The 26,215-nt window shown below is 45.9% G+C and overlaps 2 protein-coding genes across 2 annotated transcripts; both read left to right on the top strand.

Annotated features, from left to right (window-relative positions):
- Positions 1-70: 70 nt before the first annotated feature.
- EFCAB3 (EF-hand calcium binding domain 3) lies at positions 71-12,254 on the top strand. The gene is made up of 22 exons (XM_052699480.1): positions 71-314; positions 1,065-1,332; positions 1,437-1,536; positions 1,695-1,882; positions 1,969-2,048; positions 2,369-2,476; positions 2,987-3,046; positions 3,658-3,762; positions 4,318-4,416; positions 4,980-5,045; positions 5,147-5,248; positions 5,711-5,782; positions 6,539-6,631; positions 7,130-7,232; positions 7,334-7,407; positions 7,908-8,051; positions 8,415-8,486; positions 8,793-8,919; positions 9,215-9,405; positions 10,584-10,768; positions 10,859-10,978; positions 11,511-12,254. Exons 2-22 carry the CDS (start codon positions 1,082-1,084, stop codon positions 11,775-11,777), a joined length of 2,607 nt encoding a protein of 868 aa, XP_052555440.1. The 5' UTR covers positions 71-314; positions 1,065-1,081; the 3' UTR covers positions 11,778-12,254.
- Positions 12,255-12,336: 82 nt separating this feature from the next.
- METTL2A (methyltransferase 2A, methylcytidine) lies at positions 12,337-24,919 on the top strand. Its single transcript, XM_052699515.1, has 9 exons — positions 12,337-12,472; positions 14,114-14,205; positions 17,431-17,783; positions 19,121-19,170; positions 19,627-19,687; positions 20,496-20,635; positions 22,451-22,557; positions 22,764-22,829; positions 24,274-24,919. Exons 1-9 carry the CDS (start codon positions 12,381-12,383, stop codon positions 24,423-24,425), a joined length of 1,113 nt encoding a protein of 370 aa, XP_052555475.1. The 5' UTR covers positions 12,337-12,380; the 3' UTR covers positions 24,426-24,919.
- Positions 24,920-26,215: the final 1,296 nt, after the last annotated feature.

Here is a 26,215-nt window from a genome sequence, read left to right as displayed (position 1 = left end):
CCAGCATGGCTCAGCCTGGGGGAAGCAGATGGATGGATGGATGGATGGATGGATGGATGGATGGATGGATGGATGGATGGATGGATGGATGGCTCTCTCCCTCTCTCCAGGAGGCTTTTTGGGTCACAGGGCAGCTCCAAGCCTAATGCATCCTGGAGTTCTGGCATTTTCCACTCTTCACTGCAAGATGAACGACTCCCATACTTCTGCAGGTCTCTGAAAGTCCTTCAGTGTGCTGGAAAAGCCCCTGAAGGAGGGAAGCTGGGCTGAGACTTCTGCAGGATCACCGTGGGTGGCAGCTAGGGTGAAGTTCTGTAAGCTGGGAGAGGTGTGCTGCCTGGGCACCCACTCATCGTTACTTCGCAAAGGGCTGCAGGGACACCTGGTGGCACCTTCCAAAGTAGCATTTTATGAGTACACGAGATGCTGAAAAACACACTGAAGGGGTGCACAGTTGGACTTGTGAGGATGCTGGGGCTGAGTCCTGTAGGATCATCTCAGTGGTCAGCCCCCAGCTGGGGCAAAAGAGTGAGTTCTGACAGCTCCCGTTTGCCATGTGGGATATGGGACACCCACATTCCACACAGTGGGGCCAAGGGGAGGCTCTGGGGCAGCACTCAATGTCCCCAGCTGTGCTGGGTGGGAGTCAGGGCTGGGCCTTTCCAGCCAAGAATGGCTGCATGGGGGCCTGATCCCACTGGGTGCTATGGGTATAGTGCAGGGCTCAGCAAGCAGCAGCTGGAGGGATGGACATGCACATGTACTCAGGTCCTGAACGTTGTTCCCATCCCTGTGCCACTCTGTCTAATGAAGTTTTATGTTCCCCATTGGAACCCAGTGCTCAATGGCACAATGGAACTGAGCCAGGGAATGTCTAAGGCATTCTGTGACATCAGGCAGAATGGTGGCACCAGGCAGTGAGCTTAGTGACAGGTGCACACTGCCTGGGTATGCCTGAGGCTATCAGGATAATCAATTGACCACTGGGTAAGCAAGTGGTGGGGTCGCTGGAAAGGGGTGACCTGGATGCCAGCAGAGCCCTGAAGTGCCTCTGTTCACACCAGGGTCAGCCAAAGAGGGGATGGAGCCCCACAAGCCACTGAAGTCTGATAGCCTTGTAGCCACCAAGCAGCAGCAGCCACTACAGCATGGCTTGGAGGAAGCTACCAGCTCCAGAGATGTGGTGGCCCTTAAGAAGTCCTCCACACCAAGCAGGACCTCTGTGTCCAGTAGAGCTTCCAAATCCAGCAGGACCTCTGTGTCCAGCAGGATTTCTGTATCCAGCAGAACTTCCACATCCAGCAGGACCTCCATAGCTAGCAGGACCTCCAAGTAAGTGAGGGGATGGATGGAGCCTGTGCCTGTCCATGTTATAGGGCTCCTTCACGCTTCCCTGATGGGCTGGGAAGGGTGACAGAATGGTGCCCATCTGGCAGGAGATCTACCCAGCAGTACATGATCCTGATGGCTGAGACGTACCCACCCAGGCAGGAGGTGCGCAGGATAGGCATGCCAAAAGTGGACAAAGCAATTCAGGTGAGGCTGGGCAAACCACAAACCCGTCCCCTACAAATGTCCCACAATCCCAGGGGTGCATCTGGGCCAAGGGCTTGGCCTTGGGATGGCTCTGGCAGCTGCTGAGGCCTCCTGTTTCTTTCTCTGGGATTTGATGCTATGGCTGTTTCCCACTTCAGACCCCCCGGTCCTTTGATGCATCACTCAACAAACGGCGCACTCGGCTCAAGAAGAAAATTAAAAGCAAAGGTGTGAGCAGCAACCAAGATCAACTGCAAGCCTCAAGGGACAGCAATGCCATGGAGATCTTTCCCCAGGCAGAGGGGCACAGGACTCCCAGCCCCCCCGAGGTCACACCCCAGCACAGGTAATACAGCCTAGCTCTGTCCCTTGGGTGACCCAGGATCCCAAGGCTCAGGGACAGGAGCTCAACATGGGCATCTCCATCTGTAGGAGGAGCAAGGTCTCATCCAACACATGCATGAACGCTGATGAGGAAGAATGGGAGGACCAGGCTGTGCTGGAGGTGGAAGGTAACCCCTGGTTCTCCTCACTCAGTTCAGCCAGATGCCAGGGAAGTGGTGGAGCCACTGTCCTGGAGGCATCCAAGGAATGTGTGGATGTGGCACTTAGGGACATGGTTAGTGGGCATGGTGTTGATGGGTTGACTGTAGGACTTGATGATCTTAGAGGTCTTTTCCAACCTTAATGATTCTGTGATTTTATAACTGTTGGTTTCAGTGTGCCCCTCTGAAATGAACCCAGCATTGCTTAGAAACAAGATTCAGGGCTGTTTCAAATGGAAGAACTTAATGCTGGTGTTCATCCACCCTCACTTCTCCTTCACCCACAGGGTATGAGGCTGATGTCCACAGCCCAGGCACTGTCATGGGAGACAGCCAGGGGATCTGCCCTGCAGAGGAGGAGATGCAGAAGGCGCTGAAACACACTCAGGCTCACGGTGAGCATGGAGGCACTGCCCTAACCCAGACACACACGTGCATCAGCCTTGCCTTCCTTCTCTGATGTGTTTTAGGACACATGGAACACACGGTATCTCCCAGAGGTGAAGCTCTGGGCCCCTCAGCCTCCACGCTGGCTGCAGGGCTCAGGCAGCTGTTCCACATCATCTCCATCTTGATCACAGTTTCAAAATCTTCAGCTTTAAATTTACAGTAGAAATTAGATACATATTTACAATGCTAATATTTGTCATTTGCCTCCAGGAGGTGTATCCGTGTCTGTACCCAGGCGATCCTGGCAGCCTGGTGTTGTCCTATGGGTGTAACAAAAATGTGACCACGTTACTGTGTGGCCACATCCACCAGCACCCACTTCTCCTTTGGCCCCAAGTTCCAGTAGCCACGAGATGCTCCTCAGCTGCTGCTCCAGGCTGCAGCCCTCTGTTGTATCACCTGCAGGAAGGTGCTTTCATGAATCCTCCAACCCCAAACTTCTCTTTCCTTTCCAGAAGGCAGAGAGGTGAAACCAAGCCTGCTTCTGGAGGCTGACGGAAGCTCTCACAAGGAAGGTACACAGCAGAGAGCAGCCACCACCCACCCTGCGTGCCACAGCCAGGATCCCACACAGGGATGCACTGGGCCAAGCCCCTGTAATGCAAAAAATCTCAATTTCTCATTGAGCTGTGGCACGAGACAAGACCATATTTAGCTAATCTCCCTGCTCTTTAATGCCAAAGAGCACGGCTGCTGGCAGGATAGGGCCTAGCACCATGAGGACCAGCTGCTGTGACCCCAAAAACAGGGCCATGGGGCTGTGCTGGGTGCTCCTGGAGAAGGAGTGGGACTGGAGGTTGCTCACGGTTCCCCAGGAGAAGCCATTTCCGATGTGATAACAGCTCCAACCCCGCTGAACCTGCACATTTGGGCAGTGTGGAGGCTGTTGGTGTTGGAGACCACTAGATGGGGATCTCTGTACACACTCAGGCAGACGCTTCCCACTTCTTAACGCTCATCGTTGGAGCAAGCAGAAGCCTGTTGTCTTTTAATAAACCTAAAAATGAGCAAAGCTCCTTCTGATGCAGCTAGTCCAAGGTGTATCCTGTCCCATTCACAACCCAGAAGTGTGTTTTCCAGGTCTAGGAAGTTTCTGAAATGAAAAACATTTCCCTGTTGGTTGCAGGAAAGCAGGTCGTTGTAGGAGAGCTGAAGCCTCACCCAGCCCCTATGGAAATGCGTTTACTGGACGTTGATCACCAGCAGGCGCTGGGGGGTGTGCATGTGGATGGTGAGTGTGTCGGCACTTCGAGGTGTTCAGGATTTGGATTGTTTTCCAGGCAGAAAGCTTCAGAATTGGAGATAAAGAGGAGAAAGGAATTGACTTTTATAGTCAGCACACTGACATTTCCCAAGGCACAAAATAATAGAACAGTGCAGCTTGGAAGGCACCTTGGGAAGTCTCTAGTGCCATCTCCTGCTCCAAGCTGGGTCAGCTGTGAGATCAGACCAGGTTGCTCTGGGATTTATCCTTTACAGTATCTCCAGGACTGCAATGAGTCAGGGTTAGCTTGAAATGAGAATGCTGTGCTCTGGGGAAGCCTGGATCTCCAACCTAGATGGCTATCTGGCCAAAAATTTGGAAATCTGTTTTGGGGCAAGATGCTCTAAAATCACCAAACCCTTTGTGGATGTGAGTGTTCTCAGTGTCGTCAACTTCCTTTTTCGTAGAAAAACTTAAAGCTACAGCCAAGAGCCTCCCTGAAAGCTCTTGTCTGTCTGTCAGCCCCTCCTTCCTCAGGAGTATTTCCCCTTTAGCCGTGCTCCATCTCCCCTTATGCCCCAGGGGATGCAGCCAGCAGTCAGGACCCCAACTCCGGTGTGGGCACTGGTGAGGTCATCTCAGCCAGAGAGGAGCTGCAGCAGATCATCAGACACACTGCAGGTGGGAACTGGTATCCTTCCTTGTTTTCTGCTTCTGCACAGCCCCTGCAGCCAGAAAACCAGACACCCAGGGAGGCTGCTGGGTGCCTGCAGATGGCCATGGTATAGGATATGCCTTGCACGCAGCAGAGGTGAAATTCTCCACGCTTCCCTTTAATCTTGTGTTAAATTTTTGCTTTGCATGATTTGGCACGAGTGGCTCTGTGTGTCCTGGCATGACACAGACACCATTCCTCAGTGTATCAAAGGAAATGGGGTTTTGTGTCTAGAGAGAGTTACATACAGTGTAGTGCACGGAGGGAATCATTGGGTGATGAATGGCCATGGAGAGGGAATTTAATCTTTCTTGGCCTCAGCATCTCACCCTGCCTGGAGGGGAGGGAGTTTCATTGCATTATTGTGGCTAAGGTCCTTTAGATCCTCAGATGGAAAGGGTAGGTGAAAGGCAAAGGAGTCTCTATTATTATTATTAATAATAATAATAATAACCTTTATTTTTTTGCCAAGTCTCTCTCCGCTGGCTGCCAGCATGGAGAGGAGGTTTCTAACACTTTCTTGTTACAGAGGACACAGATTTCAGGGATAGTCAGGGCTCTGACCCTGCAGAGGAGCTGGATCCTGCTGTGAATGGTGAGGATCTCTGCCTTTCCTTCACTGCCACTGTCATTGCTCAGACATCCCCACAGAGCCAGTCACTGCTCCATTTAAACATTGCCCAGCATCTCTTGTAGGAGGTGAGGAAAACATTCAAGACCTTGATTTCATCCTGGACCCCACAGACAGCAAGGTTCACCTGAGGAGCCGGATGCATGAAGCCTTGAGACACATGGAAGGTAAGAGCAAGCTTTTGATGTCCTTTTCCTTTGCAGGAAGCCTAAAAATCTCTAGAAACCAACAGCTGAGTTTAAAGCACTCTGCATACATTCACTGGTGCTTATCAAGCAATGAGGATGTGATGTTAATGCAAGACATACAAGACAATTGATTGTATTACAATAATACAGAGTTCCTACTCTTGTGAAATACACAATGGAGAAAAGTCTGTTAGAGAGGGATGTGACTGCTCCTCTACCACTACCATCCTGCTGCCCTCTTCCCAGTGCTTAACCCTCACCAAGAACTCTATCATGCCTTCATTTAGAGGCAACAAATCTCCAACCAATATTATAGGAAAGCCCCTGACTCATGCAGCAGCTGCCAGTGGTCCAGCACTTGTGCTCTGATGCCCATAATTTCCACCAATTTATTCTTGTTCCTGTTATAGCCGTCTGTTACCTCCACTCTCCTCTCCCCAGGTGCTGTGAACATGAATCTGAGTAAACCCATGAAGGCGGTGAGGAAGGTCCAGCAAACACCCATGGGAGAAGGTGAGCAAGATCCCCATAACAGAATCTGCTGCCACATAACAACAAACAGGATCAGACAAGAGTCCTTCAAAAGAAAACTCTGTGGCCACATGTTTTAATGAGCTGCAAATCTGCTGGTAAAAAGCTGTACAGGGAGAGGCAGACCGACCAGCAGCTGCAGTGCATTTCCAATGGCATGCTGCTGCCCACAGCAAAGTCAGTGTTGTAACTCCTGAGCCACAAAGGTGGGAAAGCACAGATGTAGAGTGGGCTGCAAAGATTTACCTGACACTCTGGCCTCTGTTCCCCTTCTTGCTGCAACACTCCTGTGCTGCACAGGCCTGGTTTATCTGTGAGCCACCTCATACGCTCTGCTTCCCCCTCCTAGCAGTGATGGCAGGGCTTTTCTCCTCCCTGTGAGCAGGCAAGATTAATTTCACTAATGTGCTGAAAAGATTTTAAATTCTCTGGAGGACAGAGCTGGAGAAAGGCAAATGATATTAATAACATGGTTCTTATTTAACTCATCTCCCTCCATGCCCTGGGTGTGCACGGAAGGCAGCGGCACCTTCCTAATATGATTAAGATGGTGTTAAAAATATCGGTTTCTAACACTTTCTTGTTACAGAGGACACAGATTTCAGGGATAGTCAGGGCTCTGACCCTGCAGAGGAGCTGGATCCTGCTGTGAATGGTGAGGATCTCTGCCTTTCCTTCACTGCCACTGTCATGGCAGTGACAGTGCTCAAGGAGGCTTTTTTTGGTTTGTTTTCATAGAGGACAATGATGATGTCAGTCGTGAGGGTTCCGTCCTGGCTGCCCTGAGTGTCCACTCAACCCTGGAGGAGCCGAAAGAGGCACAAGTGGATGGTCAGTGAATCAGAAATACTGGTGACAGTTCCCCTCTGTGACTTGTCAGCCTCTGGCTACCATGAAACACGATGTACAAGAGGCAGAGAGAGGAAAAAAAGATAAAATAGCTTCTACAGGTGTGGGGAGACACCAAGTTGTCCCACACAGTGACTGCTCTGAAGGGAAAGGCAAGGGGATGTAGGGGGTATAAGTCGTGCTCTGTACCCACTGTGGTGGGATAGGAAATCAAAGACTTAAGTGTCAAGAAGAAAGAATTCAGGTTAGGGAAGGTGTTGCAGCAGGGAACAGGGGATGCTGGGAGACATAGGATTTCCCTTGCTGGGTGTTCTGCTGCCCATGGCCAGAAGGACACAGTGAGTTAGTGCTGCTGTAGCACAAAACAGGGAGAAGTGTCATCATGGGGTCCTTCCAGCTCTCCTTGGGATGTTGAAGATGTGAATTCTGGTGAGAGGGAAGCCCATGAAACTCTGTTTATTTGTGTCTTTCCACATCCAGAGAAAGCTGCTCTTGCTCCTGGCCATGTTCCTCAAACCTGTGTAGCAACAGAGCTTCCACCAAAGAAGAAGGTGTTAAATCCCCTCGAAACAGATACAGCCAGGTGAGCATGAAGGTGGAAACAGGGAATATGGTGTTGCTCCTTGTACAACTGTGCTTCAGCTGCCACTCTGTCCATCTCTCTTTGTCATTCTGGCATGGCAGTGAACTCACAGAGATCCCTCAGACAAGAGTTGAGAGTGAAGCAGTGAAAAACATGACAAAGAAACAGCAGAAAGGTAATGTTACCTCATTATGTGCTCCCACCAGGAGACATGTTGCCAGCACCAACAGGACTGGTTGGACCTTTAGATGGGTCCTGCAGCACTGCATGATCTTCCTTACACAATAACCACACTGTGGGGTGCACAAAGGAAGGGACAATCCTGTGTCCCTCGGATGTGGGAGCCCAGCAGCTGTGGATTGATGCAGAAAACCATCCATACACTTTCTGGAAGAGGGACAGCTGAATCTCAAGAGAACAGAGCTGGAACTAAACCAAGCACCTCACCCAGCCCCACATTAAATACCACCTTATCCTTCCTCTCCCCAGATTCCCCAGCTCTCCTACACTGTCAGCAGCCATTTAGAGGTAGATGCATTGGCACTGGCAGCAAGGAACAACCTGCTCAAATCCCTGTTGAATATAGTTCATTGTATTGTTCAAAGAACATAAGTCAGGTAGAGCCTTCCCCCCCAACCCTGTTTAACCTGCTATCCTCTCCCTGCCTGCCTGCAGCATTCTCCGATGCTTTCAACTTCTTCCCCAAAGACCTGGATGGCAATATTAACCTTCAGAACCTGGAGGTGCTTGCTAAGCAGCTGGGAATTAGCTTTGATGGGCAAGAGGCACACAAGAAGCTGGTGTGTGCAGATGCTGATGGTGAGTGCATCAGAACATTCATGGATTGTACTTTGCATGTAAAGTGGCCCCTCTCCCTGTGCCTTGCCATTCCTGGGCATTGCTGTACTGAAATGTACTTTAAGGCAGAGGCTGTGCTGGAGTTGTTGTGCTTTAGCACTCACTAGTGACTCTATCCTTCATGAATGTGTGTTGCACTGCTGTTACAGACTCCCTCATGCATGCTCCACAGCCCAGTTACATGTGAAAGCTTTAAAAGCTTTTAGTCCTGCCCTTAGTTTTTAGTAAGCAAGTCGTTCTGCAGTGCCAGCTCTGAGCTGCTCACCCTAACTTTTCATTCTGGCAAAAATCTGCTTTGCTAACATAGATGCCGCTTGTTTGCAGGAGACAAAGCAATGAATTTCTCTGACTTTCTGACCTTCATTACTGACAAGAATTGTTTTATCCAGACAATATGTAAGTAAGAAATACCCTACCTAGGTACATGTTGCTGCTCTCCAGCAAAACTCTCACTTATCCAGAGATACCTGAATTACCTCATTCTAATTGGTACTGAGCAAGAAATCAGCACTGTGACCAGCATTACGGCTAATGAAAAGCCGCAAGAACTCATACTTCCTGCTGGACATCCAACCAGCACTTAGCAGAAAATGGGGATGGATCCCCACTGAGCAGATCTTGCTGGGGTCTGCTGGGGTCTCTGCTCCCCCTGAAGGTAAGGCAAGGCTCAGCTGTGGCTCTGACTGCTCTCCTCCTCTCCAGTCCCTGACAAAAACGACTCAGGCAACTTCGATCATGTCGATGCCAGAGGAATCCTCCTCCTCAAAGTCTTGCTGAAGCTGGTGGAGTTGGAAGCTCTGCCCCAGAGAACTCTATTTCAGATTTCCAGGTGAGCTTCCTTAGTGTTGTAAGTCAGAGAAGGAAGTTCTCCCTTTCATTGTGATATTTACGTGCTATCTAATTAGATAAACAGATAGCAGGGGCCCAAGACTACATTTCCTGAACTGCTCCATGTCTAGTTGGACATCCAAAAGCACCTGCATAGCTTTGGTACCTACCTTACAAAGGTGGTGTTGTAAATACCATTTAAATATCTTACCAGGTATGTCAGTGTGCAGCATCCCATGCTGAGCAGGCCTTGGGCTGTGCTTCACTGGTCAACGGTGCCCTCTTTTGTCTTCTAGTTACTACCAGCAGAAGTTTAGGGACTGCACTAGTGAGAAAGCCTGGACACATGCTGATTTCTTCGTGAGTCACAAAAAGAGCAACAAAAACAGGAAAGTTCTGGTTTATCCTTTGTCTTCCTTTCTAAGTGCTGCCCGCATCTCACTGATGAAGGAAAGAGAGGGAACAGTTTATTTGGAACAACTCAGAGGTAAGGCTTGCATGCTGTCATTCAGCCCTATTCAGTTCTATATTAGCAAAAGTTTCATAGAATCATTAAGGTTGGAAAAGACCTCTAAGATCACCAAGTTCAGCTGTCAATTCATCCCCACTATGCCCACTAACCATGTCCCTCAGTGTCACATCTCCACAGTTCTTGAACACCTCCAGGTGTTACATATTGTTGTTACCTATGAGAGGAAGCAGACCCCCACCTCACTGCATCCCTCTTTCTGGTAGTTGCAAACTGATAAGGCCCTCTCCTGAGCTTCTCTTCTTCAGGCTCAACAGTCCCAGTTCCCTCAGCTGCTCCCCATAAGATTTGTGCTCACGCACCTCACAGCTCCGCTGCCCTTCTCTGCACACACTCCTGGGCCTCAATGTCTTTCTTGTAGTGAGGGGCCCAGAACTGAACACAGCAGTGAGATGTGGCCTCACCAGAGCTGATTACAGAAGAACAATCATCTCCTGCTCTGCTGGCTGTGCTATTACTGATACAAGCCAGTATGCTGTTGGCCTTGGCCACCAAGACACACTGCTGGCTCGTGTGCAGCCAGCTGTGAACTAATGCCTCAAAATCTTTCCTCCTTACAGCTTTACAGCCACTGAGCCCCAAGCCTATAGTATTGCATGGGGTTGTCATGAGCAAAGCGCAGGACCTGGCACTTGATCTCTGAAGCTCATCCCAGTGGCCTCAGCCCAGAAATCCAGCCTGCCCACATCCCTCTGCAGGGCCTTCCTACCCTCAACACTTCCTCCCAACTTGATGTTATCTGAAAGCTTACTGAAGGTGCACTCAATCCCCTCATCTGGATTGTCAGTAAATTTATTAATAGGGCTGGCACCAAGACTCCATGTTTCCTAAAGCCTAGGCATTAATTTCTAAGAGGATCACAGAAGACAGCTGGAGCAAACCTTAGGAGTCCATCCATCCAGTAAGACTCACAGGGAAAGATGCAAAGTCAAACACTTGGTATTCTGCTCTAGAGTCTCCTAGGGAGAAAGGAATTGTCCCCCAGAGGCATTTCTGGTGGTTGCCTAGATTCGTGTTTCAGAAGTGTGAGGAATCTGGGACCTACCTAGCCCTTCCCTGGTCAGAGGAGCAAAACCAAGGGGCATCTGGCTGTGGCTACACTGTCAGTGACTCTTGTTCTTATTTTCTGTTGCCAGAAAAAGCGTCCAATTCAGAGAGCCCCTATGCTCAGGTACCTGTCTTCCCACTGATTTCTAAACAAGATGCAAAGACACTGGTGAAGCCAAAAAAAGACATGCAAAAGCAGACAAAGCAGAGAAAGAAAGAGCCGGTACCTTCAAAGGAGACCCACTTCAGCTGTAAGAAAAAACAGGTTCAGAAGGTGAGAGACATGGGCGGTGCTTCAGCTATGTGCAAGAGTACCAAAGGAAGCCTGAGGAGAAGCCTTAAAACCTATGTTTTATTTGATCAGACTGCAGCCAAGGCTTCTGCTCAGAGCAGCAAGAAGAAATGCTCCCCTGCCATCAACTCAGAGCACCCAAACAAACGACGTCACCCACCAACAGCCAGCAAGAGCAAGGCACAACCATGTGTGAGTGTGAAGTCCAGCCCCGTGCTCTGCTCTCACTCACTTCACATTTCCTCACCCTTCTCTGCTGTGGCATTCAGTTACACCCTGGTAGCAAAGATATGGAAATAGATAGTAGAAATATGGAATGATACTTGGTAGCAACACTTAGGTAGAGTAGCAAGGAGGCGGGGACTGCAGATAGTATATAACTCAGAGCAGGGTGTTACCTTGGTAATGTGCGTAAAGCAGTTACTCCAGAATTGGACTCATGTAACCTATATACTGGCAAACACTTTAACTAGACGTGGGTATTAACAAGCAATTTTGTCCTAAGCACAAGGAAAAATGAAACCAGAGGTATAGTAATAGCTTGGTTTATTATAGTTAATCATCAGTGTGAATTAGTTACAACCTGCCTCCACTGCATTCTGGCATGGCACTGAAGTGCTTTCTAGCCTTGTATGCACATCTGTGCCATATGCCTGCGGTGGGGGCTGAGCTGCATAGTTCCTGCATTGGATTCTGCCCTCTAAATTCCTCTCCCCTCCATCAGGAGGCACAGGTGGCCCAACGCTACAGGCGCAACCAGGCTCTCCGCAAGCAGGCCAGCCTGCTCAAGCTGTGGCAGAAGATCAACGGGGCTCAGATCGGACAGCAGACAGGCAGCAAGCGCTTCCACTACATTTTCTCCACGTACTCCTGGTCCTGGAACGCGTGCAGAGAGCTGGTGACAGCCGAGGAGCTGCAGGCACAGGATGGCCGGCATTGCTGCTTCCCGCCAGCCACCAGGCAGCCATTGTGGAAGAAGTGGCTGTTTTAGGGCACTGGAGGCTGGTTTGGATCGGACTTGCTGTCACCCTTCCTCCTGGCATTCAAAATGTGAAATAAAAGCTGGGAAAGGTGGGATTATTGTTGTTATCCTGTCCAGCACAGGGAGCTAGCTGGCCAAGGGAAGGGACTGCACTGTTCTGCGGCACAGCCTCACAATGAGCACCGGGCATAGGTTGCACACTTCACTTTAAGGACTCTTAGGGAGTTCGGAGGGCTTTAGAGACACGAAGGGGCTGAGCTCCGCGACAGCGACGGAGCCCGAGGGAACGGCACGAAGCCGTCAGGGGAGGGGAGCGGCTGGGGGAGAGGGAGGGCTCAGTGCCAGAGGGCTGTGGGCGCGGCCCCGACCCGCTGGAGCTCAGGGAGTGATGGAACACCGCTCTCAGCCCCTGGGTTCGGGTAGTCGGACACCGATCCTCACGGGTGCCTCTCAGTGTAGAATCCGTGATTCTACAGCGCGGAGGGAAACACCTCCCCTCAGCCCTCCCGGCTTCCCGCCGCTGCCGCCCCACGTGACACTCCCTTCCCGCCCAGTCCCCTCTAGGGTCGGACTCGGGGTGGGACTTCCGCTTCCGGCGGCAACCTATCCGTCATGGCGGCGCCCAGCGAGGCGCCGGAGCGGCGGCGGCTCTTCGGGAGGCGCTTCCTCACCGACCCCGCCCGCCTCTTCCAGCACAACGCCTGGTGAGGGCGGTCGCGGCCTCCCCGTCCCCGCGGGGTCCTCTCGTTCGCTTCCCTGCCCGCCCCGTGGTGCCTCTCTGCGTTCCACAGGGCTTGGTGCGCTGTCCGCGGCCTGCGCTCCCCAAGTATCGCTCCTTGCCGGCTCCTCTCCTCGGCTTAAGAATTGTTCATACTTCTCTCTCCGCGCCGAGCGGTCGGGACAGCCGTGAGGGTGGGGCTGTGAGGGGGTGGGAGTGCCCAGAGATGAGGAGGGGCCCGGCCCTGGGTAGCGCTCATCCCTTTGGTCCTGAGCTTGGCTTGGTGGAGGCGGTCAGGATTCAGCAGGCGCCCTCCGTACGTCGGGATTCTCCTCATTGCTGCACTGCTTCGAGGCAATCGTTGCCCCATCCTTGGAGGCGTTCAAGGCCAGGTTGGATGGGGCCCTGGGCAGTCTGGTCTGGTATTAAATGTGGAGGTTGGTGGCCCTGCGTGTGGCTGGGGGTTGGAGATTCATGATCCTTGAGGTCCTTTCCAACTCTGGCCATTTTGCGATTCTGTTCTGTTGCTGTAGCTCTCAAAGGCTTACAACTCTTTAAGATCTGCATGCACGTGCAGCTAACGTATAAACTGAATGAAGATAAATTCACCCATTCACTGCCATGTGATGCTGTGAGGTCATGCCAGGTGTTAGGGTGGAGCAGGTGTTCGCTTGGAGTAAGCTGTATTTTTGAGAGATGTAGGTGCCCAAATTCTTGAATTTCCTGGGAACTGAAGGTATTTTGCACTTCTAAAGTAAATATATCTACCTCAGGTCTCTGGTTGCTGTGTACTGTTGAAAATTGGCTGTGCTTAAGCTGTAATAAAGTAATGTGTGCATGCATCAGCTTGTCATTCATTTTGGGACTTACAGAGTGTCCTCAATGGTATTTCCCTGCAGAAATTCCTAATAATCAGACACAAAACTTAAGGCTTTGTTTTGCTAATTAACATCAAAAGGCCAGTTCTTTCTGAGGCCAGAGTAGTTCTTGATCCTTGTATTCTGTTTTTCATTCACTTGTTTTAAAGAAAAAAAAAAAAAAGTCAGGTGAATCATCTTAATGACTGCACAACTTGGTATGCACATTTAAGTTATTAATAGGTTCTTAATGCTTATTTTTTGTGTAATTGGATTTAACATAATCACCTTCCAAATAACCCTAGCTGCTCTTTTCTTTTAACCTGAAAATAAGAGTGTAATTTTTGAAGATGGTTAAATGAAATGCACATTTTGCTGACCTGCTTGAGTAAAAGTAGTTGCCTGCATGGGATCAGTGTTTTGTTCTCCATATGGGAAAGGCAGCTCCTCTCCAAAGAGGCCTATTTGTACTGAGTTTTGCAGTAAGGATTTAAGTTCTCCTAAACTTAGCTGACCATCAAACAGGTAAAATGGTTAGAGAACAGATTCGGTGTCTCTTAGGATCCCTTCCTGTTTTGCCTTTTTAATGCTGCAAGTGCAGCTCATTCAGAACTGGCAGCTGTCCTCCCGTCTGGTAACTGTTACATTGCTGGAGTTGGAGATGGCAGAAAAGCCCCACAGCTGTCCATTTGGAGAGCTATCAAAACTCTTCTTCTCTGTCTTTGCCTCACAACTCCCAGCTGAGAAGTTCGCTTTAATTTTTACAACAGGGATAATGTGGAATGGTCAGAAGAGCAGGAAGCCACTGCCAGGAGTAAAGTTCAAGAGAACAGCTCACAGCTATTGCCACCAGATAAACAAGGTACTTTTAGATGTTACTATAATGTGTACGTCTTGACTTGTGTGCACAGCAGCAGAAGAGTCTGGTCAGAGTTATGTTTGCATCTTCATTTATTCATCTTTTCCTCCACCGTCTTCAGAATACATTATCTAGCACCTAGCAGGGGAAGAATGACAGAGGAGGAATCTTTCTGCCCTAAGTTTACCTTTTTGTGACTTTTGTTCCACCTTCTGTTGAGGATCATTCCACAGAAGTAAAGTGACTCCTTTGGTTGAGAGGAGTCATCTTGGCTTGAGATTCTTTGTTTATGTTGCGTACACTGAAGCACTTGTTACTGTTTCCTGTCAACAAACTTCTTTCAGTACAGAGCAACAGCTTCAGTTAGTGTTTCACTGTTCAAAGCTTAACATACAACAGTTAATCTTTTGTTTGTTTGCATGCTGCAAGCACTTTCTCTTTTAAGAGGATCTAATAAAGTAGTTTGTATACATTGTATAAATTTGTATACAGCTCTACCAAGTTCACAAACAGCACGGTAATGATTAATTCTGAAGTGAAGGAAAATGATTTTATCCTGATTGGAGTGTTAATCATCAGAAGTTACTTGGTAGTGAAGTTACTTGCTTGAAGCAGTTGTGGGGTTGGTTAATTTTGCATCTTTCCTCCACGCAGGTTAGATACATCAGGTCCTTCAGATGATGGTGAAATGATATCCTGTTCTTCAGTATGAAAAGATGCTTGTTTAATGATAATCTTGTTATATTCTGCTGAGCTCTGGGATGGATCCACTCCCTTTGTTCACATTAAATTGACTGTGCCATCTGTAAGGCGATGCTGAACACTACTGGAGCTGTTCAAGACACTTCCCATATAGCTTCCAGTTGTGTTCACAATAGCAAACTTAATTATACCAAGGAGCAGTCCTCCTCATTTCTTGGATTCCCAGAAGTATCCAGCCGTTTCTATTGTGATAACCATTGTGTTGAGTTCATTTTAAAATCTGGTTAACATTAAAGGGTGCTTTCTGTCATGCTTTGAGAACATATATACAAATATGAAATTGTGGAGAAATTTGATGTTAGAGCAGTTTGTCAGGTCTTTATGATGTATTTCCCAGGCTGAACAATGGGGGCCAGTCAGATTTTGATGGCTGCAATTCAGTAGGAAGCATGTGGAGACAATGGGAAGGCTGAAACATAGGGAAGTGAACTCAGCCAAACGTGCCTGAGGGGTCTGGTATTTTGAGAATCAGAAATGTCCAAGCAGGAGAACAAAGACGGGCTATTGGTCATTATGGCTGTATTATTCTTTGGACGACTTGAGCTGTCAGAATTTATTCTGAAGGAGAGAAGTTCTGCTTGCTCTATAGAAGGTGTATCTGCTGTCTGGGAGCAGGGAAAGAAGAGGAAGCATTGCTTGGTTTTCTTTTGAAGCTCCATAATTAGCCTCCGTGCGAATCAGAGGATCTGTAATTCTCTTCCTGACTTTTGAAAACAGTTTATTTTGTTTACAATCTTCTGCAATGTAAAAGGGTGAGTATGGGCTTGACTTTGGGGCTGTCCTTACACAACTGTGCAGAAAGGTCAGAAGTCCTTATCGAGTCTCTGGAGGAATCAGACTCGCGTGCCAGTGTCCTTATGAGCTAATACTACAAAAAGGATCTTGAAGCAAATATGTTGCAAACTGTTCTGATGTGAGTTGTGCAGGAATTCAGACCGAAATGTTAATATGGTCATTTTTAATCCTGTTTCTTGCATAATCAGCTGGACCTTGAGTTCTTGTATTTATTTTGCTACCGATCCTCAATTCCAGTGCTTTGCAAATGAACTTCAAATAAAGCTTCCACACATGTTAGGTGGAAGATAGCAGCTCTTCAATAGCATCCAACAGAATTTCACAATAATTTAACATAGGATGAGGAAAAAATCTGGATAATCTGAAGTGACTGGCTTGGAATATTGCCACAGTTTCTGAGGTAAACATCCTGTTTTCATCAGAGCCTGTCACGGCATCTTCAGGGATCAGCAGGAGTCGGGGCTTCATCTCTTTGTTAGCTGAAAGGGTTTCCAACCCCAGCAGCCTCGTGTATCCCTTCTCCCAAAGGAAGAAGAGACAGTTCAGGAGGGAGTGCACCAGAGACTGAATCAATAACCCTCATTCCTCTGTCATTAGTAGTCACTGACTGCCTTCTCTGCAAATAATAATCAGACCTGACCCCACTTACTTTGAGGTACAGTGAGATCATGACACAAACTTATGCTTTAGTCTACAGTTTTGTTCAGGTTGTTGTTTAAGGACAAAGCTGCTTAAAAGGAGAAAATGCTCATAGTCAAGGTGAAGAGATTATTTTTATAAATAGCTCTTTGTACTGCAGGGATAATTATATAGATGACTCTAATTTCGTTAGATCATGGCTTCATAAGTGTTCTGATTGTAATATTTATCTTGCTCCTGGATTGCATTTAGTAGGTGTGAAAATAATACTGCTCGCTGTTTGAAGTTAATTCTTACCCATTTTGGTCTATCCACCTTGGCTCTGTGCTGTTACTTTAGTGGTAGTGGTCACTTGTTTGATTCCTCTCATTTGCTGTAATTTCACGTGATGCTCTAACCTGCACAGAACCATGGTGGAAAAAAAAGTGCTGCAGACTGGAGTCCAAGAGTATTTGTTCAAAACATGATGTCCTGTAATCTTGGAGTGTTTGTAAATGTTAACTGGCCTTTATGCTGGGCCAGTAGAGTTGATCAAGTTTTGTGTTTCTCAGTCTGAAAATAGAAGTAACACGTCAGACTTCAGCTCCAGGCACTTGTCACAGAATTCCTTAGTAGATTTAAGTGTTTCACTTCGTGTCATCAGGCTCCAAATGAATTACTCCTTGAACTGAATAGGTTAGTGTTAGAAATGAAAGTAAAACATGGATATCTTCATTCCAGTCTACTTCAAATAGGGCTTTTCTGTTGCCAGCTTTCTTTAAACCCTTCTTTTGAACCCTACCAAGACCCCTCCTTTTCTATCTCTTTTTGCTTTTTTTTTTTTTTTAAATTCCTAACAAAATGTCAGAAAGGAGGCAGGTTGAGAGTTCAGGTGAGAGGGTACAACTTAAATCAAGGTGATTTTCAATCAATAATCATACTTATTAAAGCAGATGATTACTGAGTAGATGTCTGCAGTGATCCCTGACTGAGCTGATTAAACTGACACCTTTCTGATTTGACTGCTGGTGATGTTTTTGTTTGTGTTTACAGAGGAATATGAGGTGAATGCTAAGAGATACTGGGATGACTTTTATAAGATCCATGAAAATGGCTTCTTCAAGGACAGGCACTGGCTGTTCACTGAATTTCCTGAGCTGGCACCAAATAGGAACCTGAGTCAAAATGAGGATTCACTGTGTGAATTTAGCTGCAAAGAGGTACCCAAAAATGAAGGGCTGGGAAGCTGTGAAAATGGACATTGCACAGTAGAAACCAGAGCAGAGAATCAGTTAAACCTGTTAAAAAGCAGGTCGAGATTCTGTGCAGAAGAGCTGGCTCCACAGAAGCTGAAACAAAGTGATGAAGATTTCCCAGGATCTTCTGCTTCTTATCGTATATTAGAGGTAATAGCTATAAAACAGTGGATCACACATTGAGTGGTGTCTTGTTTGAATGTTTGTGTGACTGAGTGATGGATATAAAAATATGTATCATGGCAAACAAGTGAGTGGGAAGATCAACTTACATCAGTAAAGAGAGAGGGCAGCTTAGAACTGCTGGGACTCTTGGTTTGGACTGTATGCACAGAGCACAAGGACAAGTTTTCAAGTTTAAAATAAAAATTCTAATCTGATGTTGAAACAAGATTTTAAATGTCATCTTCTCTATAAGGGATTGATTCTTTTATTTGTCTGTATAAATCTTGTATGGTTTTGATGTCTATGCTGATTCTTTTTTGTCCTGGGAGGTGTGAAATGGACTAATGAAACCATGAATGTAGAGATGCTGTTTGTTTAGGACCTTGTGTTCCATCTCATAACAGGAAATCTCAGATTAACATGGGATATCATGCTTGTCCAGGTCAGATTTCTAGTACTTACAAATATTAGTCCCCTGATTGCTCATGAAGACCTTTTGCTCTGCCACCCATAGTTTGTTCAGTGTAGATATCACCGTTTTTGTTGAGTGTTCTTGTTCTGTGGAAACTCTGTCCTTCCAGGGAGAATTAGTATAGAGAGTTCTTCAGATCTGCATTTAATCTGAGCCCTTGAGACTTCCTCAGACAAATGTTCTTGGGATGTGGTGGCTTTCCTGTCTTACCTGAATATTCTCACTGCCATATGTCACTCCGTGCCCTTTGTGTTTTTTTCTTCTCAGACTTTCAATTTTACTGATTTATGACGTTATTTAGACATAGAAGTATTCTAAACCCAGTTGTGTGAGACCTCAAATGGGTCTTCAGATGGGAGCAGGCATAAGAAGATATAATCATTGTAGGCCTAATTTGTAACTTGACGGAGAGCCATCTAGTGAGGGTAACTCTGAAACAACAGATTATAATTATAGCAAAGCAAACTTCTTTTTCTGTTGCTCTGATTTTCTGGGGAAGGGAATGTAACTAATCCATGCTTGTTTTCTAGTGCTTCAGTGACTCATGCATACTGGTTGCTATGCTTGGATGCTAGCAATAACCATTTTCAGAAGAGTAGCACTGTACAGTTTGTTAGTAAGACTTCTAGGAGAACTGAACTGGTTTCCCACAGTGCTTGTATGTGAGCCTGCTCCTCAGTGCTGAGCATATTCAGATCTTGCAGTGATATTTGCAAATGGTCACTGCTGTGCTCATTTCTTACTTCTGAGATGCACTTTGTTTTGTGGCTGTAGAGAGTTGATTTGGAATCAGCTGCATGGGATGTGTTGAAGGAATAATTTTCATTCTGTGCATGTCTGCTTTGTGCAGGTTGGCTGTGGTGCTGGAAATACAGTTTTCCCAATTTTACAGACCAACAAGTAAGTAGTTCTCATGAAGTTTTTACCTGTGTGATAAAGCAGCCCCTGAGAAAGAATAGGAAAGCTTGCTTATTTTCTTAGACAGCCTCGTGTTGAAAGGCCAGATGTAACTGAGAAATTATACGAGTCTTCAAATAATTGTGTTTTGAGCCTGGAAGTCTTTGGTCTTAAAATACAAACATACATGTCTCGTTCTAAAGCATTTTTATACAGGCTTTAGTATTTCTCCTTCTGAAGGAAAAGTAAGCAGTCAGTTCCATGTTAGAATAACTGAGACATAAAAGAACAAAGTGATGAACCAGATTTTGCACAGCAGATAAGAGACAGGCAGACTGACTGAGACTAAAGGCTAGGATTTCAGACTCTCAGTGTTGTTCTCTGTGTGTTTGAGACACTTCTGTAGTTCCTGTGCAACACCTTTCTATACGTGATGACAGTGTCCTTTATTTATTGCAGTGATCCAGGCCTTTTTGTTTATTGCTGTGACTTTTCTACGACAGCCGTGGATCTCGTCCAGGTAAACTCAACGGTGACTTATGAAGGTAGGAAGTACATGGTGCCAGTTGCACACTGACGTAAATATATCATGGCAGCCATCAGCTGTGTAGCTGTTTTGGCAGCTTGCTATTTTAGCTAGCCCTGGTGCTGACCCTTGTACTGGTAAATCAAGAAAAAGAGCCACCAAAGACTGTAGAAATGAGGGAAGCAAGAGTCCTCACAACGTCACATTGGCAGCAGACGAGTCAGCCAGATTTCCTTTCCCCTGTGGTTGGCAGCATTTTTTTTTTTAATGCAGTGGTCTTTTAGTTGAGTAACTGCTGAACCTTGAAAACATTTCAGGCTATTTTTTAACAGCAACTGAAGTTGTGTTTGATTTGTGCGTGTATTATTAGCACTGCAGTACTGCAAGTGGTAGGAGTGCTTCTGCACAGACAGCAGAGGACAGGTATTGTGAAGCAAAAGGCTGGGATTTAGACAAAGGACGAATACTGCTAACAAAATTCAGGTCAGAACAGAGCTGGGAATGAGTCTGTGAAGTATCAAATGTAATCAGTCATTTTGTGAGATGGAATGGGGGGCACAGCAACAGATCCAGCGTGTCATTGTATCCTCAAAGCTGATAAAAGTACTTATAGGAATTATTACAATCCATAGCAACAGCTCTCAAAAATTAAATGACTTCTAGAAATCTACTTGTGATTTTATGAGTGCAACTTTATGGTGCTGTGTCTGTTGTTTGGGATATTGGAAGTCAACTTGCTTTTTGAAATGAAATGTAGACTACTAATGTCTGCTAATGCTGTAATATCTTCCCTTAAATACAGAGCAACATGGAATATGATTCTTCTCGCTGCTTTGCATTTGTCCATGACCTCTGCAATGACCAAAGTCCCTTCCCAATGCCGGATGAAAGCCTTGACATTGTCATTCTCATCTTTGTCCTCTCAGCGATTCTCCCAGAGAAGTAAGTTAAAAATTCCTTCTGGGTCCAAAGAAAATACACACAGAACTGGAGGTCTTTATTAGGCAAACATAAAAAGAGCAGAGATGAAGAAAAAACTTTAATTGTTGAAGCCTTGGTGATGCCAGGTGGGAAATACTTGTCATGCTGTTGTACCTTCTTCCATTTCATCCAGTTTAGCTAAGGCTTTTTAGTAATCTGTTGAAGTTCTACCAACATAACCTACTTCAAAGACTTAAAATTCCCTGGTGCTCTCTCTAATCTTAATATGTCTCAAATTCTTCATCTCCACAGCTTTACTACTTCATCTATACAGTTTTACAGTCATATCAAGGACTAAAACAGCCTGCATTACTGATGTATTTTGAAGGTTGCACCTCTGTTCTATGCACCAGGAGCAATGTCAGGAATATCAAGAAGACTCTTCTACTTCATTCACTTTTTGCCAAGTGATCCATCCCAAAATTGGAAGAAAAAAAAACAACAACAAAAGAAAACCCCTGAACTGACTGATAAATAACCTCACTGTACTCTTTAATGTTGCTGCATGAGATCTCCCTAGATCTTTAAGTTAAGGAGACTGGTAGCTTTCTTCATAATGAATTATTTAGTTTCAGCACTTGCTTGATAATACAGTGATCTGCGTGCTGTGCCAATCCATATCTTTATGTAATCAACTGATAAATAAGGAAATATTTAAGGATTTGACCAACTTTGTTATAAACATGGTGCAGAGAGACTTAGCTGTTGAATACCTGAATTATTGTTAGTATGAACTCTGCAAGAGCAGGAAAGAAAGAGAATCTTGTTAAATGAAACATGTCTACTTGCAGCAGAATATATTGATGTTTGGCAGGTAGTGATAGACAATGAATAATGGGAAAATACTCGAATGCTTAGCAATACTTGAAGATTAGGCTGATGGAGCTGAACCTGCAGTGGAATGTATGGAGAAACTAGGAGAGTCAGTGCAGAAGTTATCAGAAAGTTTTCGGGTGCTGATGTGTGTCTCAGCTTTTCTAGTTACGTGTAAAGCTTCAAAATAGATTCCTTTACATCAGGGAAAATTCAAGTTGGTTCTGTGACTGATCCAGTTTTCCATCAAGCTCTGCAAGTGGAATTTGCAGGTTCTTTGTTCTAGCAAATTCTGTTACAGGGTAGTGTTGAAGTGCTGAATGGCTGTAGTTGTGGTCTTGCTGCGGTCGCAGTCGCTCCTCTGTTCTGAACAGCAGCCACAGCACACAGTCAGCACTCATTTTTGGGAGGTACACTTCTGGACCGTTAGGTTCAGAGTGTAGATGAATTTCTCATACGTGAGGTGGTGAGAGGGGAGGGTTCAGAAAACAGTTTATAAAAGTAGCGTGATCTTAGAGTGACAGTGTGCTGTGATCCAGCAGAATGGATCGACAGAGGCAAATAAATAACTTTAAAAACTCTTGTTCTCCCTTCCTTATTCCCTTTGGCTTTATTTTGCAGCATTTTTTTTTCTTCAGATTCACTTTTTGCTTGTTTTACAGAAACCACTGGAGCTATTTTTGCAATTATTAAGAGAGAGCAATTAATCTGTGCTGTGTCAGGCTAAACTAAAGAAGGGGAGAAAAAAAAAAAGGCAGAATTGGCAACTAAGATAAAAATGGTGGCCAGATAAAAGTCAACCCACCCCAGTCTGACAGAGCTCAGAAAATTTCAAATGTTGGTAGCTTTTATATGAAGATGTAACAGATGTGAAACTTCATGCTTTCTTTTGGGAAAGTAGGCTAAACGAACAGGCTTGATTTTTGCAGAGTGCTGAGTGCGGCCATTTTGTTCTTTCCTCAGGATGCAGCGTGTCATTAACAAACTGAGTCGCCTTCTGAAACCTGGAGGAGTGATTTTGTTACGAGATTATGGCCGTTACGACCTAGCCCAGCTTCGGTTCAAGAGAGGTATTTTCATTTCCCATGGGGAGCTTTTACAGCTCTCTAATAGATTATGCTTCTCTGGAGTAAAGTCTGCCCTGTTTGGGAGGCAGCTCATTAATTCCCCTTAAGCACAGCATGTGCTGGGAGGAGAAGTGCCTCTGTCTTTATATGCAGCAGTTGTTTGTTTTTAAATGATAGCTGGTAACTGTTTAAATCCCTCTTGCCCTCAGGTCAGTGTCTGTCTGCTAACTTCTATGTGAGAGGTGATGGCACCAGAGTCTATTTCTTCACCCAAGGTAGGAGGCTGGAAGACACATCCTCACCTCTTTTTGTCCCTGTGCACCCAAGTTTTGTTGCTAGCTCTTTCCAGCCAGTTTTTCTTGGAGCAGTGTGAAATGTGAAGTGTTTCCCAATCACACAGGGACCTCAGCCTGTCCATTGCTGATGTGAGTATGCACAGTGAATTCCTAAGTGGAAAATTCTTTGAAATTAAGACTGGTGTGTGTGCTACGCTGAGAGGAATGGAAGTGGAGACATTCTCTTGAGTCTTGTTACCTGAGGAGTAAGCAGTCAGGTGAACACAACTGGAGGGAACTTCTCTTAACTTTACTGTTTTCACACAATGGAACATGAGTAGCATGGTTCTGTGTGGAGCTGGGGCAGGCTCCTCATTCCATCCAGTATTTAAAAGGAGGTTATAAACAGGAGGGGAATCAATTTGTTACTCAGGTAGGTAGTGATAGGACAAGGGGAAATGGTTATAAGCTTAAGGAGGGAGGGTTTAGGTTGGATGTCAGGGGGAAGTTCTTCACAGAGAGAGTTGTGAGGTGCTGGAACAAGCTGCCAGTCTGTTTTAGAGCACTGGCACAGCTGCAATGAACAGTTCTGTTCTCCACTGCACAAGTCTCGTTTGTCTCAACAAAATTAACGCTCAATGTATGTTTGGCAAATGCTTCCCTATGTCAATCATCTGATAAAAGAGCACAAGCTAGGACCTGCCAGCTCTTTTCTACAGGAGCTCCATATCAATCACATGCTCCCAAGCTGCAGTTGAATTGAATGCGCTCTGTGCTGCTCAGCAGGACTCAGACTGACTTTGCCCACGGCCACTGTGCTGGGGCACTATGAAACTTATTTGCTTGGTCAGGAATACTTACCAATTTAAGTGTTGCAGCCTTGAGGGCTCTTAGTGCTTTGATTGGGCCCCAACTGGGTGTGTTTTTTTAAGCATTTTTTTTTCCAAACATAACCGTAATGAATCCAGTTCCCCTCCAGTACAGCAAAGATCTTATTGCCACCATTTTAAAAGCGTACGTCTGATATCTGATCTGGTTCTTTGCTCTTGGAGACTCTGAAATCTCAATGGAGAGGGAGGGGAAGGGTAAGGAATGGATCTGTCCCTACTCACTAGAAGGTTTAATTGGTTTTAATTGGTTACTAGAGGCAATACCAATGTCTGAAACTGCTGTTGTTTTCATCAACTCTCTGTAACTCCAGTTGTCCTCATAATCCCTCTTTCCTTCTTTTGTAGTAGGTAAATTCAAAGGAAACTTATGAGACTGTAGTCTTATTTCCCCCATAAAACAGTAGTTAAGTCCTGTCTGATCTTTACATTTCCCTACCAGACAGAGACCGTGAGTTTCCTCTGGCCCATCTTTCAATTCTGTCTAGCCCTCAGCACGAACAGATAACAGTTAAATGAAAGCTGTAGCATCCTTCTCTTCTTCTCTCTGCTTCCAGATGAATTAGATGATCTCTTCACAAGAGCTGGCCTGCAGAAAATACAGAATCTGGTTGATCGTCGACTGCAAGTGAACCGTGGGAAGCAAATGACAATGTATCGAGTTTGGATCCAGTGCAAATACCAAAAGCCTGCTGCCCCTCAGCTGTGAGGAAGCAGGGTCAGATTTTATCCTCTGCCAGGGTGCAGTCTCACCCTGGTGAGATTGATCATTGAGGAAGTCAGCGTGCACAGAACCTCAGTGCCTTGTATAGCACCTAGCATCACTTCAAATGAGTTTTGCTAAGGACAGATGGTCCAGGAGGAGACCAACCAGTATTTAAGGTGTCTTGCTACTGGGCTGGATTTTTAAAGTTTATAGTTTTTAACAACATGAGAAAGTCATGCTAAGAGCAGCTGAGCAAGTTGAGTAGCAAGCCTCTCTTCCTGTGGACTTCTGCATGAAACAAGATCTTCAACCTTGTCTCTGTGTTGTGTACTCTTGTTCTTTTGTTCCCAAGACACAGTTGGTAAATCAGATTTCCTTTGCAGCTGCTTACTAGGTACAGTATGGATCCCTTTGTCGACTTACCTCATGCAGTTCTCTTCCAGTTCTTCAGATTTGTGCAGATCCATCAGTTAAAATACATTTATTGAGGACATGAACTGAGAGCATGCTTGTTTCTCTGTGCCACTTTCCTGGTGGGCAGATAACCTGTGGAGAACACAGATTATTGCTCTTCCTGTCTTTGAGATTGTTTGTAGAGGAAGCAGCACGCTGCAGCTCAGGTGCTGCGAATTCACATCGGGTGGAGTTCAACCTTTCAGAAATGGGAGGTTGATGCCAATTTTGAAGCACCTCCAGAATGCAGAGAGACAAAAGCAGCTTGTGGGACCAGATTTTGCTCAGAATCCATTACCTGCTTTTTCTGCCTGAACAGTCAAGAAGTGTTCTTGCTTGTGACCTGGTTCTGCAGCCAGCTGCACTGCCCGTCATGGTGATGTGCTCAACCAAAGAAGGCAAGGCACTTGTCTTTGATAAGAAATCTAAAGAATGTCTACCAACGTTTGATTTCTTAAAGGAAACCAAGTGTGGCTTTCTGAAGGTATTACCCCACTTGACAGCTAACAACTTTTATTCCATTTGGTTTATTTGGTTACTTTTAGGATGTGGGACAATGGATGTTAGAATAAATTCTGAGGTAACGTTTTTCATTGCTGGTTTGAGCAATAGAAATGAAGCTTCCACAGAAACTCACGTGCCTGTAGGCACTTGATCTGAAGGATTTCAGCCACTGTTGGGTAACTACTGATTTTTTATTTTTTTTTTCCTTGAAGAAACAATGCCTACTAAGTGTGCACCATCAGCTGCAGAGCACTTTGTGCTGTGCATAGCATGCAGATTTTGTTATCTGGACACTAGTATTAGTAGTTTACAGTTGCCTAAGAATAACTGTCGACTGTAAGGACACATAGATGATGAAATAAGTGCTCTCTTGAGATGGAGGAGAGAGTAAAAAGCTGACGAAATGCCATTGCTGTATTTGGAGGGTGCAGGAGTTTTCAAGGAGCATCCTTTTGTGAAGGCTTGGAAGGGACATGCTCTTTGCTAGGCATGTGGTAGCACAGTGGGTTCATAGCTTCCACATCACTGTGTCACCCCACAGTGAACAGTTTGTCTTCTAATGCAGGCTTCCTGGGTCAGGCCATTTCAGCCCTTGCTGTGGAATCAAAGAGTAGGGAAGAGAATTCTTGTTCAATTGGTTGTAGTATATATTATGTGAAGGATTCTCTTCCCAGTTTTTTTTTTTTTCTAAAATGCTGGCAGACTTTCCAGCATTTCCAAATGACATAAAAAATGAGGCTTGAAGCAGTTGTTTTTGAGGGGGGGTGGAGGGGAGCAGGGGAGGGGAAAACATAAAATGGTTTTGCTTCATAGCAATTTTGTGGCTTTTTATGCTT

Source organism: Tympanuchus pallidicinctus, unplaced genomic scaffold (genome assembly GCF_026119805.1).
Source record: "Tympanuchus pallidicinctus isolate F22 unplaced genomic scaffold, pur_lepc_1.0 scaffold37, whole genome shotgun sequence".
Lineage (NCBI taxonomy): Eukaryota > Metazoa > Chordata > Aves > Galliformes > Phasianidae > Tympanuchus > Tympanuchus pallidicinctus.
The sequence above is the reverse complement of the archived record's forward strand: the minus strand, read 5'-3'. Positions and strand labels throughout refer to the sequence as shown.